Source organism: Camellia sinensis, chromosome 7 (genome assembly GCF_055761805.1).
Source record: "Camellia sinensis isolate YWXY chromosome 7, ASM5576180v1, whole genome shotgun sequence".
Classification (NCBI taxonomy): domain Eukaryota; kingdom Viridiplantae; phylum Streptophyta; class Magnoliopsida; order Ericales; family Theaceae; genus Camellia; species Camellia sinensis.
In genome coordinates, this window is record NC_138967.1 from 4,799,418 (window position 1) to 4,819,297 (window position 19,880).

A 19,880-nucleotide genomic window follows, 5' to 3' on the forward strand; every position below is an offset into this window, starting at 1 on the left:
GAGTCCTTAAGCATTGAAACTAGTGAAGGACCCAACACAAGGGCTATGTAATGCAATACTCAATGGACCAAACCAGCCCCAAACTGACCTCATGCATGCCAAAATAATAGCCAAAATGCTCTGAAATGATGGCATGAAAGGCAAGAAAATGCATGTTCATGCATTGGCTCACCAACAAAGCATAGAAGCACAACTCTTAAACACAATTAAAGAGTAATAAACATGAGAGTTTAGGAAGACTATATGCTCTGAAATCATGTGAGAAATGATGTCATATCATGCATATATCACAAATGAAGCATGCTAGGAGGCTCAAAGCTTAAGGCTAGAAAAGGCACTTGCACCATAGCCATATCAAGCAAGCCCCAAAGGGCCAAAATGACTTAAAATAGTCCCAAGGCAGGTCAAAACAATGCTAGAAACATGCTTGAACATAGCCAACATATGCTAGAATGGGAGGCATAAAGCATGACGCATGCAAGGCCAATGAGCATGATTACACTACAAGTGTAAGAAGCAAATGAGAGATGCTCTAACCAACTAAAAACAGAGTTGTATCATGGAAAAATAAGACCAAAAACACACTAAGATGATAGCCCAAAAAGCTTAGGCAAGCATGCATGTCAATTGGCTCATGATTGTGGCACAAAGCATAACCTTCCAAAAGCATTGAAAAAGTGAAGCATGGGAGAGTATGACCACATTTCATGCACTGAAATCATATATCAAATGATGCTAAATCATGCAAATAGCCCAAGCAATGCATATCAGTGGACTCAAAACACCAAGCTAGTGAGCAAGATTGCACTATGGCTATACAAAGCAAGGTTCAAATGATCAAGAACACTTAAAAGAGAGCTTAAGCATGGCAAAACATGAGTAAAAGCTTGCTGGAGTGAAGCCAAAAATATGCTAAAATGATGGTCTAAAGCATGATGCATGTTAAGGCTATAGGGAGGATTGCACTACAAGGATATGAAGCATGCAAGAGGCAATCAAACCAACCCAAAATAGAGCTATACCATGGCAAAACAAGGCCTGAAACATGCTAAGATAGGGGCCCAAGAAGGTAGAAAAACATGCTAACTTGGTGAGATCAACACAAGCACACGAGAGAAGATGAGGGGGGACAACCCCCACCCATTTGGGTCCTCAAAAAAACTTTTCCACCACTAAAATTCCTCTGGAATTCAGTGGTTAAAAGGCCAAGAGAAGGTGATCTCAAAGGCCTTAAGAGATGGCTCAAAACAAGGCAAAATAAGGCACAAAAGGGGGTAGACCACCCCCAACACTAAAGAGGCCTAAATAAACACTTTAAGCACTTGAAAATGAAGCTTTTTGCAGTTTAAAGTTAGGCCTAAAACATCATGCAAATAGGGCCAAATAAGCAACATAAACAAAGCTTTAAAGAGGATGAAGACTCACCCTTGAAGAACCACTTCAAAGTAGCAACTTCAGAGGCAAAAACCAAGCTTTTGAGCTTCAAAGAAACCTCTAAGAACCTCAGCCCAAGAGTGAAGGTGTTTCACTAGGTGTTTGTGTGTAAAAGTGTGAAGAAATGGCACTTTTGAGCACAAAATGGAACAAATATAGAGAGAGAGGGAGCAACATAGAGATAGAAGGATATGTATAGCCCTCAGCCAATTTTTATGAACTTGGAAAAGGGAGAGAGAGCCTCCCTCTTATTGAAATCCAAGCCTCAAGCTTGTTGGACAAGCTAGAGACTTAAAGCAATCCCTCCATACACGTGTATGGAGGATGCCTTCTGTGCCCAACAGCTGGCAAGGAAAATATCTGCAGAAAATGCAGGATGGCCGCCGACCAGTTAAAGTGGTCAACCGACCACAAAAGGTGGTCTACAGGGCACAAAACTAGTCGGCAAGGGAGGAAGAGGATCAGCAGAGAGAAGGGAAGGTGGTGACAGGCTGCCGACCACAAAAAGTGGCTGGCAGGGAAGAAAAGTGGTCTACAGGGGGAGAAAATGGTCTACACCCTTGTTCCACCCTCCAGGCAAAGGATAACAAGGTTTGGTTCAAAAACAAACCAAAAAGGAAGCAAGACAAATGTCTGCAAGGCGAGGCACTCAACCGGAAGCCCCGAAAACTAGTCTACGGGTACAAAAAGTGGCCTACAGGCCTCAGTCTCCCTCTAGGCAAAGGCAGCAAGGCATGGTCCAAAAACCGGGCCAAGAGGAGAAAGTTAAGAGGTCCCGAGACAAGGCGCTCAGCCGAAGGCTCTGGAAACTCAAAACGAGCACAAACATACACAATCATCGAGCGCTCAATCGATGACGTCTGAGTCTTAAGGTCGGTCAAAAATGGAGTGTCTACACAGCTGCACTTTTCCAAAAAAGGGGTAGGCAACAAACCAGCTCAACCTGACAAAGTTTTCATCAAATTAGAACTGAACATTGTCTGGAAGAAAATAAATAAAGATCAACGATCAAGAATGCAATCCAGTTCAATGATGGGTCGAGCTTTTCAGAAGCCGTTTACAATTCAACAAGCTTAGCTTCAAGATTTCTTCCTTTTTAATTTTTTTTTAAGACAATGTTTTTAAAAAAAAAATTTAAATAAATGATAAATTTTATGAATATTAATAATCAAAGTATTAAGTTTTTCTATGAATTTGAAATTATATATGAAAATACCATTAAATTGTAATTTTTAATGTTTAATTTATTTTTATTTTTATTTTTAATTTAGACGTCATGGCCAAGGCAGGATTGGCCGGTACAATATCCATATGGGCCAATGACATGCAACGAACCCGTTTATAAAAATAATTCTACGTAGTCACCTTCACTGTAAAAATTGTAAAACTGTACCCAAAAGTACTTATTTCTATATGAGAAATGCTAGGTACCATGAAAAACCTTTCATGAAAATAATCATGAAAGATTTGTGACCCTTAGATTACACTTAGAATAAAGCATCACACACTAATCAAGATAATTCAAATATCATAACTCTTTCATGATCATTTTCATGAAAAAGATTTCATGATCCCTAACTTTTCTCTTTCTATATTGACCTATTTTGATAACATGTTTAAAAGTTAATTTTTTCAGTGTTTTTGACTTTTTAAAAGGAAAACTACCAATAAATCCCATAAGTTGATCTTATGATCCATTTGGTCCTGTCTTGCATGAAAGGACATATTTGCCACAGTGTTTAATGTTTCCATTGTTGGTGGATGTAAATGGTTGTGTTGTTGGCGCGTGGGGCAACGCGGGGTGGAAAGTGTGGGAAGATGATTGAGTTGTGCCACGTGACACATGATAGCGTGTCACAAATTAGCAAAGCGTACTAAGGGATTTTATAATGGTAGTAGAGATTTTGGTAGTGCCACATGTCACACATTTGGGTTGCCCACATAACCGTTTTACAACCCAATTTACAACCCATTTTATAAATCCACATGCCCACATGTATAAAATGCTAACCCGATTCGTATTTCCCACAATCATGAAACCCTAATATGGCGATTTTGTGTATTTGTAGATTTCGATTGACAGTATATTCCGTTGCGTGATTCGGGAGAGGGAGGAGCAATATTGAAGATTGATTGCAGTGTTACGTTGATTTAAGATTTGTGTGACATTGTAGGGCGTTCAACGTTTCGGAACCCTATTCTCAGTCTTCTGTGTTCGTTGGTTTGTCAGACGTCTGCAATGGCCGAAAAAGGTATGTCAGGTAACATTGTTTTTGAAATCTTTGTGTGGTAATGTCTTACTTTGGTATTTGTTGTTTTCGTTCCGATTACCGGTGTGGTCGATCATTTTTATGTTCAATCGTGCAGTTTTTGGGGTGTGTGTTTTGTTTTAGGGGTATTTGCGATGTCGATGTTGTGTTGGGGTGTGTGGGTGTTGGGCGTGTGGTTTTGGGTGTGTGGTAGGATAGTGTGGTTGTGCATTTTGTTTTTATGCGTAGTGTGTGGTGAACGTTGGCTTTGAAGGGGGTCGGTTTGTGGGTTGTTTTGTGATGATGTGTGTTTTTGGATGGTTGTGTGGCTGACAATTATGGTCAATGTAATAGTATATATTGTAGAACAATAGTTGGGACCACAGGAAAAGGTATACTTTTTTAATGGTTTGTCCTGCATATGTAGGGGTGGGGTCTCCAATTTTTTTTGGTGCTGCAGAGAGTAAATGAGATATGTTGTGCTTCTGGTACGTAGGTGTGGAATGTGTGACTTTGTGCATTTTATTTGTGGTTTTGGAATTGGGTTTGGGTAGTGTAGACGTCCCCGAACGTCCCGGGAGGACGAGTCCCGTTCTGTTCGTTTTGGGTTCACTACAGTTCAGGACTGTCAAATTGTCACGGTTCTTAATCTGAACCAAAGAGTCCAAATCCGGCAAATCGTTTTGAGAAAAACAGATTTTTAGAAAAGAAGTGCCAAACAGGGATAGAGGCCACCGGCTGCTAGGAATGGCCATCGGCCATAGATTTGTTCGGTCGGCAAAAGGTAATGGCCGGTCGGCAAAAGATAATGGCCGGTCGGCAGTATATTTGGCCGGCCGGCTGTTAATGAGGGAATCACCAGAATGTTGACACCTGTCCTCCACCCAACCTTATCTCCTACAAGAGACCCCAGCTTCGTAGTTTTTCTCAATTCCACACTGATTTGCTCCAATGGAAGAGTTTTTTGCTCAAAATCTCACAGCTTGGATTGCTAGCTTGGATGGCTCGGAAAAGTTGAATTTCCGCGGTTTTGGCATAAATGCACTATTCACTCTGGGTCATACCCCATTGCACCTCCCGTTTCTTCATGCCGTGGCAAGGTTTTGGAATCCGGTGACGCATGTCTTTAGCTTCGCTGGGCAAGAGATATGTTCTACTTTTGAGGATTTCCGAGCCTTAAGGAGTCCGAGCGCGACGAGGAGCTCCTGCCCCAACTTAATTTCGGCCATGCCCAATCCTTAGGGAAAATGTGTGGACTCAGTATGCGTGACGCTCGGTCTCTGATTTGTGACGGGATGCTGGATATTCCGAGTTTGATCGATCGGTTTTCTGATACCGGTGATCGCAACAACCATCACTGGCAAGGCTTCCGGCGACACGCCCTCTATTTGTGCATGCTATCTCATTTTCTATTTGTCTCAGGCTCCGGAGGGTCCAGCGTCCGACTGACGAGGTCGCCCAAGGCTTGAAGGAGGGCAAGAGCTGTATTGCCATGACTCTGGCTGAGACGTTGATGGGCTTAGACGCCTTTCATCGTCATGAGACAACCAGATTAGCAGGGAGTCCACTATTACTGCAGGTAATGTTTCCCACCCAATCTTACATTTGTACTGCTCATATCACTCGACCCTCAAGCTCGGTCTTTTCTTACAAAACTCTATTCTCACTTTTCTCTCCTCGTACACCTCTCTATTCTTTATTCTCTCATTTTTCATCTCTCCCCAAGTATGGTTGATGGACAAACTGCAGGTTGTGGACTCTTGTCCAACGTATTCAGCTCGCGGCTACTTCTTCCAGCACTGTCTTGTCAATGCCCTAGATGAGGGATGGTGGTTCGCTTAGATGTGCTGCTTGTCCGCAGACCGTATTGCTTGGCGGTGCCCTTGGCTGAGCCTTCCGGCAATGAGTTACAATATGCCCCGGCAGACTGGGATTCAATTGATTGGTCTTACTCACTGTGTATTCTACTTCCCATTCCGGATTCGACGTCAATTTGGCCATGATCAGACCTGCCCACCGGAGGGGATAGAGTATCCTGCCGTATTCCCAGCCCGAGGCGCACAGCTTGCTTGGCAGGCCACTGCGTGGAGGATGAGAGAACTCCTGGCTCCCGCTCCTACTTTCAGTTGCACTTTGTCTGACGAGTTCTTGGATTGGCTTAATGAGGAGGCACAGGTCGGGCCCAGCTTAGCGTCAGAGGCTTCGACCAGCTCTGGGAGGGGGCGCAGGAGCACCTGACTTGACTATGCCCCAGATGTATTGCTTTATTAGCACTTTCAAGTTTTCTTTATGAATGTAATAAAAAGCAACTTCGGTTGTATGCAAGAGCAGGAGAACTCTGTTTTGAAATCAATGGAATTGAAGGTTGTGGTACTGAAAATTTTCCGCTTTGGTCCAAAAATGGTCAAAGTTGTAAAAAGATTATTCTGAACGAAGTCAGCTTTTATTAAAAACTTTTCAAGGACATTTTGAATGTAGATCAAAACTGGACATGCCTGAGGTCTGTCACCGGGATGCACAACCCCGGATCCCTGCAACTGGAAAGTTACCCCTAGTCTGAATAGTACCGCGGCACTGCATGGCAACAGAAAGTTGCCCCTAGTCTGAAGAGCACCGCATCGGAGATTATAACCGAACCCTTGAATGCTGAATAGGCAGAGATGACCGAGATGATCAAATGGACAAAGTTGATCGGGGAAAAGAGTTATGGCTGAACTCCAGGATGAAGTTGCCTACGTATCCCAAAGATGGGAATCAAGCCTTACGTAGTTCCGGCTCAGGTTCACTCGAGTATTTTCACTCTCCTTTTGCGCCCTAACTTTTGCCAAAGCCGCCCTTTGTGGGTTTTCAGCCTTGCGAGCTCATTTTTTATATTTTCTAATTTTTTGTGCTCTAACTTTTGCCTAGGTCGCCCTTTCGGGTTTTCGGCCTAGCGAGCCTCTCAAGAGTAATATTTCTTCAACTTGTCCATGTTGATCGGTTGGGAGAACTCCAGGCCATCTAGGTCCATCAGAACCACAGCTCCACCTGACCAGATAGCTTTAATGATGTAGGGACCAGTCCAATTAGGTCTGAACTTGCCCCTTGGGTCGTGGATGGGGGCTCGGTTGTCCTTGAGCACCAAATCTCCTTCCTTTAGACTCCTGGACTTAACTTTCTTGTTGAAAGCCCGGGCAATTCTGCGTTGATAACTTTGAACATGGTACAGCGCTTTCAGTCTTCTCTCATCAAAGAGCATGAGTTCCTCAAACCTGCTCTGCTGCCAATCTGCTTCGACTATTTGACACTTGGCCAATACTCGTAATGACGGAACCTCGATTTTGATAGGTAGAACGGCCTCCATCCCGTAGACCAATGAATACGAAGTCGCTCCGGTAGAAGTTCTAATTGAAGTCCTGTAGCCCCACAGAGCAAACGGTAACTTATCTGGCCAGTCCCGGTAGGTTTCCACCATCTTCCGTAGTATATGCTTGATGTTCTTGTTGGCGGCCTCAACTGCTCCGTTGGTCTGCGGCCGGTACGTGGATGACTTATGAAAAGCCACATTATATTTCTCCAACAAGTCAATTACTTCCTTCTTAAAGTGGGAACCATTATCCGAAATAATCTCGTTTGGGACCCCGTAGCGGCAGATGATGTTGTTTCTGATAAACTTTGCAACGTGCGACGCTTTCAACACGACATATGATTGGGCCTCGACCCACTTTGTAAAGTAATCTATCGCGACCAAAATAAACTCATGCCCATTCGATCCCTTCGGAGTAACAACCCCGATCACATCAATTCCGCAAACCGAAAATGGCCATGGCGAAGTCATGTTATACAGTTTTGACGGCGGGATGTTCATGCGGTTTGCATGGATCTGGCATTTGTGGCATCGCCGAACAAAACCGATACAATCCTCTTCCATTGTAGACCAATAGTAGCCCTGTCTGAGGATCTTTCTGGCCAGCATTACTCCCCAGCGGAGTCGCCAGAAACTGTAGACGTCCCCGAACGCCCCGGGAGGGTGAGGTCCCGTTCTGTTCATTTTGGGGTTACTACAGCTCGGACTCTCAAATCATCACGGTTCTTAATCTTGAACCAAAGAGTCCAAATTCGGCAAATCGTTTTGAGAAAAACAGATTTTTGAAAGAAGTGCCAAACATGGACTACTTTGCCAGATACAGAGTCACCACCTAAATATTTTTAATGGGGAAATTTAGGAAACCCTGACTTGGTGCCGAAGGCCACGTGTCCGTCGTTGCCAAAGTTGCCTCGGCTCGGGAGCTTGGGTACGATCGGGGAAGGTCAGCTATGAGCACCCCCTTTCGCCCGGTCCGAAGACCGGCCTCTACTAACCGTGATATCTGATTTTGAAAACGTTATGTGTTCTTATTCCATTTATTAGCCTAGAATTACTATGTTATGCGCACAGCAAACAAGTATGGACTAGATTGCCTAATTTGGAAACAAGCATTGCATATCCGTTTGTTTTGAAAAGCGCTTTGGAATTTGCTACTCGCAAGTAGGCTGAAACACGGATTTCAACGAGTTTTTCCAACTCAAACAATCCAACCTTCACCCACAGGCATTCAAACAGTTTATCTCACATAAGCATCTAGCCACATGGTAAGCATGCTGTCATGGCAACACTCACACGCATGCGAGATGCTAAAGCATAAATACTTACATCGTACTCCATGCCAAAACAATAAACTAGTTAGCAAACACGCATGTCCTAGTTCATGTTAAAAAATGGCTAATGCATCGCATGCAAAAATGCAATTAGAGTAGGCTCGGCTAACCTCAGCATGGCATGTGAGATGCGATCAATTGATGCACGTATTCAGTTTGGAATCGAAATACAAATGCAATTAGCGTGATGTACCGAGCCCGGTGCATGCAATACAAATGCATGAATGCATGCATGCATAGCATAAGGTATGCTAATTTTAAACGTGCCCTAATACTAACCATCAAAGCAGGTAAATAAAAGGGAAAAAAGAAGTGGGGATTGGAAAACATACACACCACTCACACACACTTATTACATAATTGCCCTCACTCGGAGGGGCCAAATGAATATTACAGATTAATTAACTACGCAAGCTAATTAAATATTACAAATTGCCTATTCAGTTAACAAACTAATTTAAACTGGGAAAAGCAGTAAACTGCCTCGGGAAGGGAGCCAGATGCAGCGCATGCTCGGGCCCTGCTCGGAAGTGCACCGCCATGCATAGTCTGACTCTGTTTTCCCTACTCTGCCTCTTTAAAGACTGCCAAAGTCTCAAGGATGCCTCTCTGGATACTGGGAATCACCACTGGCTAGATAGAATTACCACCGGCAGCGAATGTGGTCACTGGCACAAAATGAATCCATTGGCTGGTGATTTACTGCCGGTCGGCAATGTATACTGCCGGTCGGCAAAGAATGCCTGCAGAACCTGCAACTCATAGCAGCAGAGGACAGAACTTGCATGGCAATACAATTCAAGCAATATATGCACCAATCATGTCCCCTATCATGTTTGTGACTCAAAAGGGCATGTGTCTCGATTCTCGGACCACCAATCACGCATTTCCATGCATGATGGCCCAAAGAATCAAGTGTGCAACTTTCATGTCAAATGAAATGCAAACCAAACAAACGAACCAAGGCCCAATTCCTATCACCAAGTCAAGGATCAAGGCATGCATGCGAGATACAATGCAACCTAGGCATGCAAACTAAGGATGCAATATGACGTGGCAAGACACTTATGCAAGCATACAAGCAAACATGAGGCAATGCAAACGGACGAAAAGATGGACTTATACATGATTTAGGCAACTCTAAATAACCCTAAAACAGTGGCCAAAAGTCAAGGAATTGGAATCAAACATACATACACACATGCAAGTAGGTTGGACCAACACTTAGGCATTAAATGAGGCAACTCTCAAGCACATTTGAATGAGGAAATCATGGACATATGGCATGCAAGGTAAGCATTGAAAACCATGTTAGGATGGTGTCAAACCAAGCAAACAAAATAGACCAAGCATGCAATGAATGGCTCAAGTACTTGAAGCAAGTCAAAGGGACTTGAACCATGGCTAAGCCAACCAAGCCTCACAAGGCTAAGAGGACTTAAAATAGGTTCAAGGCAGACCTAAACCATGCAAAGGGGACTCTTAAATGGCATCTAAGTGGCTCAGATTCAAAGGCATGCACAAATGCCAAAACATGGAGCATGCTACACAAGCTTTCAAAGCATTAAAGGTACATCCAAGGCAAGCATATAGGCATGCAAAGGGGACTAAAATGACATGGTGGATGGTTCCAAATCACTAAATCAATGCAAAAATGTCATGCTATGCATTCACACGCTTAAGGCCAACAAGTCGGAATGCAAAGGGGCTATACTAAGCATGCCAAATCTGACCCAAACAACCTAGGACAGACCTATAGCATGGCAAAATGAGCACAAAACCTTCACAAGACTAAGCCTAAAACATGCTAGAGCAAAGGCTAACAACCTAAGGCATATTAAGGAAATAACAAGGCATTACATGGTAAGTATGCTAAGCATGCATGGTGTACCAAAACCAACACACAACAGGTTATATCATGGCATAATAAGCATGGAAAATAGCCAAGATATGATCAATACACACTCTAACATGATGCTCCCTCAAGAGGCCTAAAATGGTCCATTTTAAGGATAACAAGGAGAGGGGGTGGCCCTCTCCTTCTTGAGACTTCAAGGCACCACCTTCACCACTAAAATCCCTCAAGATTTCAGTGGTGAAGAGGCCTAAGAACCAAAGTCTCGAAACTTGCACAAAATAGCACAAAAAGGAGCCTTACAAGGCTTAGAAGGGGTCAAACAAACCCAAACCACAAAACACCCTAAATGAACAATCAAGAGGGCTAAAAAAAAGAACTTTTTTGTATTATACACTAAGCACGAAAACAGCTCGAAGATAGGTAGAAAAGCAATGCAAAAATGGGGAATAAAGGGACTAGTTTCTTACCCTTGAAGCCCCCTTCAACAATGGTGCTCCAACAACCCTCCTTGGCTTGAATCCGGCACCAAAACACCAAAACCAGCCCCTTAGAACCTCAGTAGCCAAAAGAAGGTGAAACACTAGGTGTTTGTGTGCAATAGTAAGAACAAGTGCACCTAGAACACTCAAGAAAGGGAAAGAGAGATAGAATATGTATCAAACCCTAACCCTAAAACCAGAGCTCTCCTCTGTGTTTTCTATCTCTAAAAATGTCCAAAGTCTCTAACCTTAAGCAAGGGAGAGAAGGGCTCCTCTTATAGAGCCTCTTGTCTTGTAAAGCTTACAAGACAAGCTTCTAAAGAGGGAGATCCCTCCATACACGTATATGGAGGGGAACCAAATGCAAGACAGCTGTGATAAAATATCTGAAAAAGTAGATGCACAGTAGTCAGCCGGCCAAAGATGCCATTTTGGCAAAAGGGAGTGCCGACCGGCAACAAATAGTGCCGACCGGCAATATACATTGCCGGTGGAAGCAAAAACCAGCCGGTGGCCTCTGGCCATGGCCGGTGGCCTCTGGCCATGGCCGGTGGTGTGTGGGGATGCCTCACAAGGCATTCCCTGCCCCTCCAAGGCAAAATGCAAGTGTTTGGTGCAAAACCAAATACTAAACGGTCGAATTCAGAGATCCCGAGGCAAGGCACGTAGCCGAGACCTCCGGGAACTCCAAACGAACACAAACATGGATGATCACCGAGTGTTCAAACGGTGACGTCCAAGTCTTGAGGACGGTCAAAAATAGGGTGTCTACAGCGCGTAGCCGAGACCTCCGGGAACTCAAGACGAACACAAACAAAGATGATCGCCGAGTGTTCAAACGGTGACGTCCAAGTCTTGAGGACGGTCAAAAATGGGGTGTCTACAGGTAGTTGGTTGGTTTTGTGTTGTTGGTACTGTGTGTCTGGGTTGTTGTGTGGATGTGGGTTTGTGTGTTGGGTTAACTGGACAGTATTTGAATGTGGTACATGGGGTGTGGTATTGTTGGTATTGTTGTTAGGTGTTGGATTTGGTTGTGTGAGTTGGTATGTTATTGAGTCTGAATGGTTCGTGTTTCGCAGGTCATATAAAATAGAGGGTGTTATGTGTTTTGTGTGTGTTTATTTTTTGTTATGACTTTTGTGTGTGGTTGTGTGGCATGTATGTGATATGAGCGTCACGCTAAATGTGTCTGTGGTTTTGTCATGCAGATGGTGATAGGTTAAGGAGTCTGTGGACACGTTCATGTGAACGTAAACGTGTTGAGGGGCCAACTGGTTCAAATGCGAATAACCTTGGAGTGAAAATGTAGGGGCGAATTCTATTCAAGCAAGCTAAATTAAGAAAGGGTGAAGATGCGCGGTCTGTGGGTAAGATTGTAACAGGGGGCCAGCCTAAACACCACACAAGGATGAACTTCCGTTCAAACATTGCAGGGATAGTGAAGCTTGTGAGTTTGGCAAACCTGCAGGAGGGACACTTGAATCAGTTGAAAAGAACACCATTCTGGGTTATGATAGAGGCGATACACATCAACAAGTTGAACCATAACGAATTCAGAAAGTGTGATGAGTTAATATGTAAAATTATAAGGACATACAATGAGCGGGATAACACATTCAGCATTGGAGGTTCAATGGTGAAACTTGGTAGCAGTGACATTTGGTTAATCTTCAGATTACAATGTGGGAAGAGGCGCATGGACTTGTCACCTGGACAAAGACCAGCATCGGACTTCATTCAACGTAGGTGTTCTGAAACTTCACGCATAATATCGAAACTAGTGAAAACGTTATTTTTAGAGGCTGTTAGTGGTCATACCAAACAAGATGAGAAAGACGCTACGAAGCTATTAGCGCTGTACATTTGTGGGAAGCTTTTTTTCACCAACTCTGGGGAGACAATAAGTTGGACATTTGTTCGATACTTGAACAATCTGAATACCGTACGGATGTATGACTGGACAAGCGCAATCTTGGCAACGTTGATGGGGTCAGTCAAGGATTTTCACAAAACGCCAGGGAAGGTGACTGGCTGCGTGGTTGCGTTGCTGGTAAGTGTGTGACTGACTTCATTGTTGTTATTGTCTTGTATGCGTGGTTGGGTTTATTTGCACGTTTAATTGGATTATTGCATTTTGTGATGTGTGTGTCGTAGTATTGGTTATGTGAACATTCTACAATAGTGGAGCCTAAAACCGAAAACATGTTTCCAAGGTTCCTTAAGTGGGGCATTGGAACACTGCTGACTAAAGCGCAAGGGGTAGAATTTGCTGGTGCTGTCACGTTTCAGGTATGCACGATGTTGGTTCCCAATCTGGTTGTTATGGAAGTTTGTCAGTTGTAGTCTGATAATGACCTTTGTAATTTGAAAATGTCATTGTGTTTGTGATGTGAACAAGTGAAGACTGATCGTCTGAGGTCTCTTGAGCATGAACGGGAAATAATGGGATTAGATATCGAAGCGGTTGACAGAGATGTGGCCGACATTGTTGACATTGGCGCAAACAATGTTGGCGGTGATGATGATTTTGTTGACGGAGTTAATGTAATGAAAGAGACAGCTGATGTTGGAATGCGGGGTGGGAGTGTTGAAGCACGTGGGAACAACAAAATTGGCAAGAGTCATGGGGGTTATGTGCATGATCATTCAGTGGGTGTGTTCGGCGCTGGGATGGATGTACAGCGTGAATCGATTAGTGCATATGAAAATTACAGGCAGGTAGATTCTAAACTAGAAGAAGCGTTAACTGCAATCACAACACTTCAGCTGCAGAACAAAAACAAGGACAATATGATATCACTCCTTGAAGAGGAGATTACTAAGTTGAAGAGTATGAGCGACTTGCAGGCTGTGAACATAGTTGGCGGTTTTGGGTGTGTTTTGAAGATGAAAGATGAGGAGCTTGAAAAGTTAAGGAAGGAGAATGGGGAAATGCAAAAAAAAATTTCATTATTGGAAGACCAACTGGAGGACCGTGACGTGCATGTTGTCACGCAAGCATTCTGTGATGCTGGAAATAAGCAAGTTGCTGGTGGAAGTGGCACGGGGTGCAGTGGGTATGGTGGGTCTTTTTTGTGCGATGTGTCACCGTTACGTGCAGTCAATGATTGTGCATGGCAGGCAGGCAATTAATCGAATGAGGTGGAGGTGCATGATCCAATGGATGTCCAGCAGTGTGATGCGGAAGTAGAAGTGTTACCATATGTGGGTGAAGGAGTACCGCGGTTGGGCGGGCAAAATTCGTTGGTACGTAACATTAAAGGCAAAGTGAGGAAGGAGCGGAAGTTGGCAGACTATAAGTACCCGTTGTTAGGGGTGCGTGATAGAAGGATGGGATTAGAAAGTGATAATGTTGGAGGAGAGAAGGACTGTGTTAGTGGTAATGACGTTATAGATGTGGATGTAGTTGAGGTAGCAGGGAAAAAATGGTCGGGATTTGATATCAACAACAGGTTAAGGGTGTGGAAGATGATGACATTTGAAGAGAAGACGAAGATCAAACAAGCGTATGATCGTAACGGCGACGGGTAAGGTTTTTTTTATTGTTTCCCTTTATTATGTTGCTGTGTGTACATCACCGTTTTGTATGGATTTTAAACAATTTATTTGTAGGGCTATTGTATGGGCAGACGATTCGACCGGCGTGACAGTAGACTTTACAGATTTGAAGGGACTGGTTAAACAAAGCAGTGTACAGGGCAATGTACGTTTAAATTTCTCTTAAATGAGTTATACTTAGCATTTGTTAGTTGTAGAGTATGAATGTAGCAAACGGTGGCAGAATGCGAAGTGGTGGTTTTTTTTTTTTTTTCTTTTTTTGAGGTGCAGTTGTTTTGTGCAACGCAAGTGATTGATGCATATACGGAGCTGTTGAAAACTGATCAGTTGAAGCGGTTTGGAAATGATGATTAGGCAGACAAATCATATTTTTTCAGTAGTGTTTGCCTGGTGAGTTGGTGTGGGTGAGTGGTAAGTGATTATGTTGTGGTTATTTATAACGTGGTGTGGTTGTTGTATGTGTGCAGGATATGGTGAAAAGTGCAGATGTGGGAGGCTTTGATAAGTTTGTGCGTAAGAATATTTCTGCCGGTACCATGTGTCGATTCATTCATTTCCCGATGTGCCATAATGGACACTGGACACTTGTCGTATACGATACTGAGAGCGGTGAGTGGAAGCATTACAATCCGATGCGGCAGCGTATGGAGAGGGTTGACGTGCATTACACGAAAGCGCTTTTGTTGGTAAGTTGTTAAGTAATATTTCTTGATGTGTGGCTAGTGCGTTCATACTTGTATGTGTTTTGTATGTGTGGCAGAAGGAACGGGTGACGAACGTCATGAAACAGTCGCTGATTGAGTTGGGAATGGATGTTCTCAGCATCGAGGCTGATTTTGATCATGCGCTGGAGGCTATGAGTAGGTGCCCACAGCAAAAAGCAGAATCGTAAGTGTGCTAATTATGAATGTGGTGACCTATTGTGTGGGTGAGTAGTGTTGTGTACTTCGCACAGTTTTAGTGATTTAACGTAAATGTTGTTCAATACAGGCTTGACTGTGGGATAATTGTGTGTGCTATAATGCGACAGTACGTGCACCATTGCGATGTGGAACGAACACTGCAAGGTTCCAACTGCAGCGTGTTGCGTGCAAATATGGTGAAGTCTTTCATCAATGATCCGGTGCGGGGGTTGATATAGTATATATGTCTGCTGGTGCTTTATTTGGATGATGGCATTATCATTAAATTAAAAAAAAATTGCGAAATGTTCATATGACAATTTTTTGTTAGAAAGGTTGTTATTCCCGTGTAGTTATTTAGTTTTGAAACATACATTTAGTAGTTTTGGTTTTTGGTTTTTGCAGTTGTTACACGTCTGTTTTTTGGTGTTGACATACAGTCGTTGTCCAGTACTTATCACGGGTTTTGAATGAAATAAGTTTTTGGTTGGACAAATAATTTTGTGTGTTTTTTGCTGTGTATGTATGTTGACGGTCATTGTTATGTGCGTGATACGTGGGAAAAAATGTCGACGAATGTAGCCAAGTTTCTTTGAAAACGTAGCGAAATTAGTACGTGAAGTTTGATTGTGTTGAGTGGTGCATTACTGTGTGACTGCTTTTAGGTGGCATAAGTCATGTATGTGGTGATCTTGTATCTATGATGGTATAATATGAAAATGACAGGGTATTATTTGGTGGGCAGTCTGTGGAAGACCGTGGGTTCGGACAGTGTTTGTGGGGATTTTTACGTGCATGTCTGTAATGTTTGATGGGTTGTTTGTTTGTACATGGTACATGTGAGACGGACTTGTAGGGAACATATGTTGTATATCGGAGTAGGGTAAGGCATGTTTTGAAAAAAGATGTTGGAGTTGTTATGGTTAGGTAATGTGTTTTTGAATGTAAATGTGCCATAATGTTGCGAATCAATTAGACGTCAACTTGTAAAATGTAATAACAGGATAATAATAAGGTTTATGCATTGCATGTTACGTATCGTAAAAAAACAACAGAAAATGTTGTCGAAGCTTAAAACATCAAAAGTGTTACGGGTCATAGTGTATGGCAAACCTGATTATTATGATTAAAACAGAATGACTATAAAAATGTTGTATTTAAAAATATATGTGGCTGCATATAATGCTAAATTGGTTCTTTGCACGTCTTTCTGTTGTGGTTCCCCAAACGTTGGCAACAGCTGCATCTAATTTGTTGAACTTCTTCCCCCCTTGAAAGTATTCGTTTTTTTTTTGGGCCTTCCCGGTGGTCGTTTGACAGCTGGTGGTTGTATAATGAAATCTTCAATGCTAAATGGTGGTTTCTCAACAGTGGGTATGGGGTGTAGCAACAACAGCAGTGGTTCCTTTGTTGGACAACTCCGACACATGGTAATACAGATCGACTAAATCATAAAGGTCGATACAGATCGACTAAATCATAAAGGTCGAGTCCACTGTTAAAGGGCAACAGCGCGAGTAGAAACAACAGCGTGAGCACAAAGGAACCCTTTGATTTGCCACTAGAAACATGAGCATGTACGCCTTCCCACATCAACCATTACTAATTGGAAAGAGTGGACCTCAAAAATCTCAGTATTGGACTGACTTAGAAGCCATGATCTGCCTTTGTTGTATGCTTTAACTAACCGATCTTCCATCTTCAGGCAAACAACACCAGGCCACGATTGCGCCTTGAGTCTGCGTTTGGACATCTGTCGCATAATCTTGGTCCGAATACTGTCAACCAATTGAGTAATTGGGAGGTGGCGTGCTTCTCGTATCCATGAGTTGAATGACTCGACAGCATTGGAACTCATTTCTCCGTAACGCGCACCGCTGGTGGGATAGATACCGTGACTTTGTTAGACATAAACATACATGGTGACATTGTGAGCATGACACAGTATAAATTTGGTAAAATTAAAAGTGGTGATTGTGTATCGAAAATACGCATTTGCCCAGTACTGTGGCAGTAAATCTTTTAAGAAAGCTGGTGCGACCTTGGGACTAGCCTTCATGAACTCCTCCAATTTCTGGTTGAATGCAGCAACTATTGGTGCATACGCACAAGATCGGAATTTCGACAACAAACACGCGTGGTATGAACTATTGACGTAGCGTAATTTGTCTTGCAAGTTACGTTGCAAATGTTCTAAGCAAAATGCATGATGTGCTGTGGGAAATATGACTGGGATTGATTCCAGTAGGCCTGCATGTCGGTCGAACAAAAATGTTAGTGCTCTTTGGCTAGTTACAACGTTTGAGAGGTGTCCCAAAAACCAAGCCCAATTTGTTGTGTTTTCGGAATCAACGATGGCTATGGCTAAAGGGAATAAACCTGCATGCAATTAATTTGCCAAAAGGTCAGTCAAGTATTTTCTTGTAGAATACTGTGTACATTAATATAAACAGACATGATCGAATGTGGCGAAACATGTTGCGCATGGTAACACAAAAACGTCATACCTTGGTTGCCATCTTTCGCTATGGCAGCTAGCAAGTTCCCCTTAAATTTTCCCTTCAGAAACGTCCCATCCAAAAAAAGCATTGGTTGGCAATGGGCAAAACCATCAATACATGCTTTGAATGATATGAAATACCTTGAGAAACGGTTATGTTGTTCGTCGTATTCAATGTTGATATAACTGCCTGGGTTGTTAGTCATAGCTGCATTGCTATACCAACGTAATTGGTCAAACGAGATTGAGTGTGCACAGAACATTTCACCACGGGCTTTTTTGACACCTAACCAAGCAACCCGATAGCTAACCTCTAAACCGTAATCTTTTTTCAAGTCGTACACAACATCAGTGGGGCGTGTGAGGGGTTTGTCATGCACCCATTCAGAAATAACATCAGACACTAAGTCAGAACCAGCCCTTGGGTTTTTGGGTGTCCGAACGGAAACACCACAGGTGTGCAAACCATTCCACGTACGTATATAAAAAAATCCATTGGCATGTAACACACGTGCATGTACGGACCATATACATCCTTTCGATTCGCGCATCATGCATATTGCTGTAATCCAAACATAATCATTCTTAATATATTTGAACCGAAATCTGCACTCCACCGCATACTTGCGAAGAACCATTCGATATTCAGCAGCTCCCCCTTCAAAACTTTGGCCAACATTTCGAATTCTGTTCACCCATGGAGCAGATAGAAAAACCTTCTCGACGTGGGGACAATATTTGTCCAAACAATCTTGTTTGTCATCCATATCCGACTCGTCAGACAACATATCCGACACACATGGACCAATCTGTACATTGTTGTGTGAATAGTAAACATTTTCTGAATATCCCACACGTGATACCTCAATGATAACATCAATGCATTGCAACCAGAAAGATTGAGCAAGAGAGATCATGTTCTGCATATCGACATCATTCTGTAATGTGAAATTATTGTAACCTGGCATTTTGAAGAAAAAACACAGATTGGTAGGTGTGAGTCCGAGGAATTTTTCGTACACATGATTCACCAAGTCCTGAAATCGAAATGGGGCTTCCAAATTGACAGCGACATTTGTATTACCGTAACAACAGACCAACATTACATATGTATCCATCGGTTGTAACAGAAAATAAGCCGAGACATTCAGAAAATGAAATTCAATAAGGAGACAAAGTCACACAACCTCACCCACAAATTAATAATAGTGACAATACAAAAACACAGAGTCAGATACACATACACAAAACACCCATACGAAATCAGCACCATCCCAGTCCCCACAGCCAACATCCTAGTGAATATACAAACATTGTAAACACATCCACACAAAGACAAACCACCCCCCAAACGAAACCCACTATCCTATCTCCCTCCTGACTACTGCACCACCACAGACACCCACATTAACCATACCCCACAAACACCAATTCATACACATGCCCAACACGTTATGTAACATGACGTCAATGTACTGGTGAAATCTAGTCCACAAAACAAATCAACAAAGCGCATAAAACAACATCGCAAAAAAAGCATGACACACCTACAAACCAACAGACATTGTCGAGGTCTGAACTGCTGCATATGCCACCGAAACACACAGGCGTCACAGCACAAACAATACGACGGCACACCACAAACCCTAACAAAGAAGTGGTTGACCCATCCTTTGAAGCAATATTCAACTTACCAAATATGGTGTAACATTCCCAAAAAAAAACGTATGCCCATGAAACACATCCCACTGAACAAACTGAGGGCACAATCCTCCACAAATCAATACCAAGAATGGAAAAAAAATGATCAAATGGAACAAATCTGTCTAGTAATAGGACTTATTGGTTCAACAGTTTAAATTGGGGATTGATTGGTATAATTGTTTGTGAGGTAGGGTTTATTGATAAATAATCCCTTTTTAAATTACATTATCTTTTTATGTTTCTTTACATTTTTTTAAATAAAAATTTGAAAAAATTTAAAAGAAAATTAACTTTTAACTCACTTGCTAAAATAGACAATTACCATGGTGAATTGTGATTTTCTTTTCCGTTTTCTGTTGTTTGTCTTCCTCCTATATTTTTCTTTCTTTGCTCTTCTCCTTCTAAAGTCACTTTCTCCAGCTACACATTTCTTTTCAATTTCTTCTACTTTATTTTCTCTCACTTGAGTTCTCTCTTTCTCACTCTAAAAAAATCTTCCACATCCATAGGAACTCACCC

General features: G+C 42.6%; 1 protein-coding gene across 1 annotated transcript; it reads right to left on the reverse strand.

Moving 5' to 3' along the window:
- Positions 1-17,060: 17,060 nt before the first annotated feature.
- LOC145795569 (uncharacterized) lies at positions 17,061-18,775 on the reverse strand. The gene is made up of 2 exons (XM_082880390.1): positions 17,665-18,775; positions 17,061-17,536 (listed from the first exon to the last, which is right to left on the reverse strand). Exons 1-2 carry the CDS (start codon positions 18,773-18,775, stop codon positions 17,061-17,063), a joined length of 1,587 nt encoding a protein of 528 aa, XP_082736516.1.
- Between the last annotated feature and the right edge of the window lie 1,105 nt (positions 18,776-19,880).

What these genes read in the sequence shown, in the direction of transcription:
- LOC145795569 (XM_082880390.1), bottom strand. Translation starts at nt 18,775, where the DNA reads ATGGATACATATGTAATGTTGGTCTGTTGTTACGGTAATACAAATGTC. An exon ending in AGCGAAAGATGGCAACCAAG is followed by an intron (nt 17,537 to 17,664) that starts GTATGACGTTTT and finishes AATTGCATGCAG; the next exon opens with GTTTATTCCCTTTAGCCATA.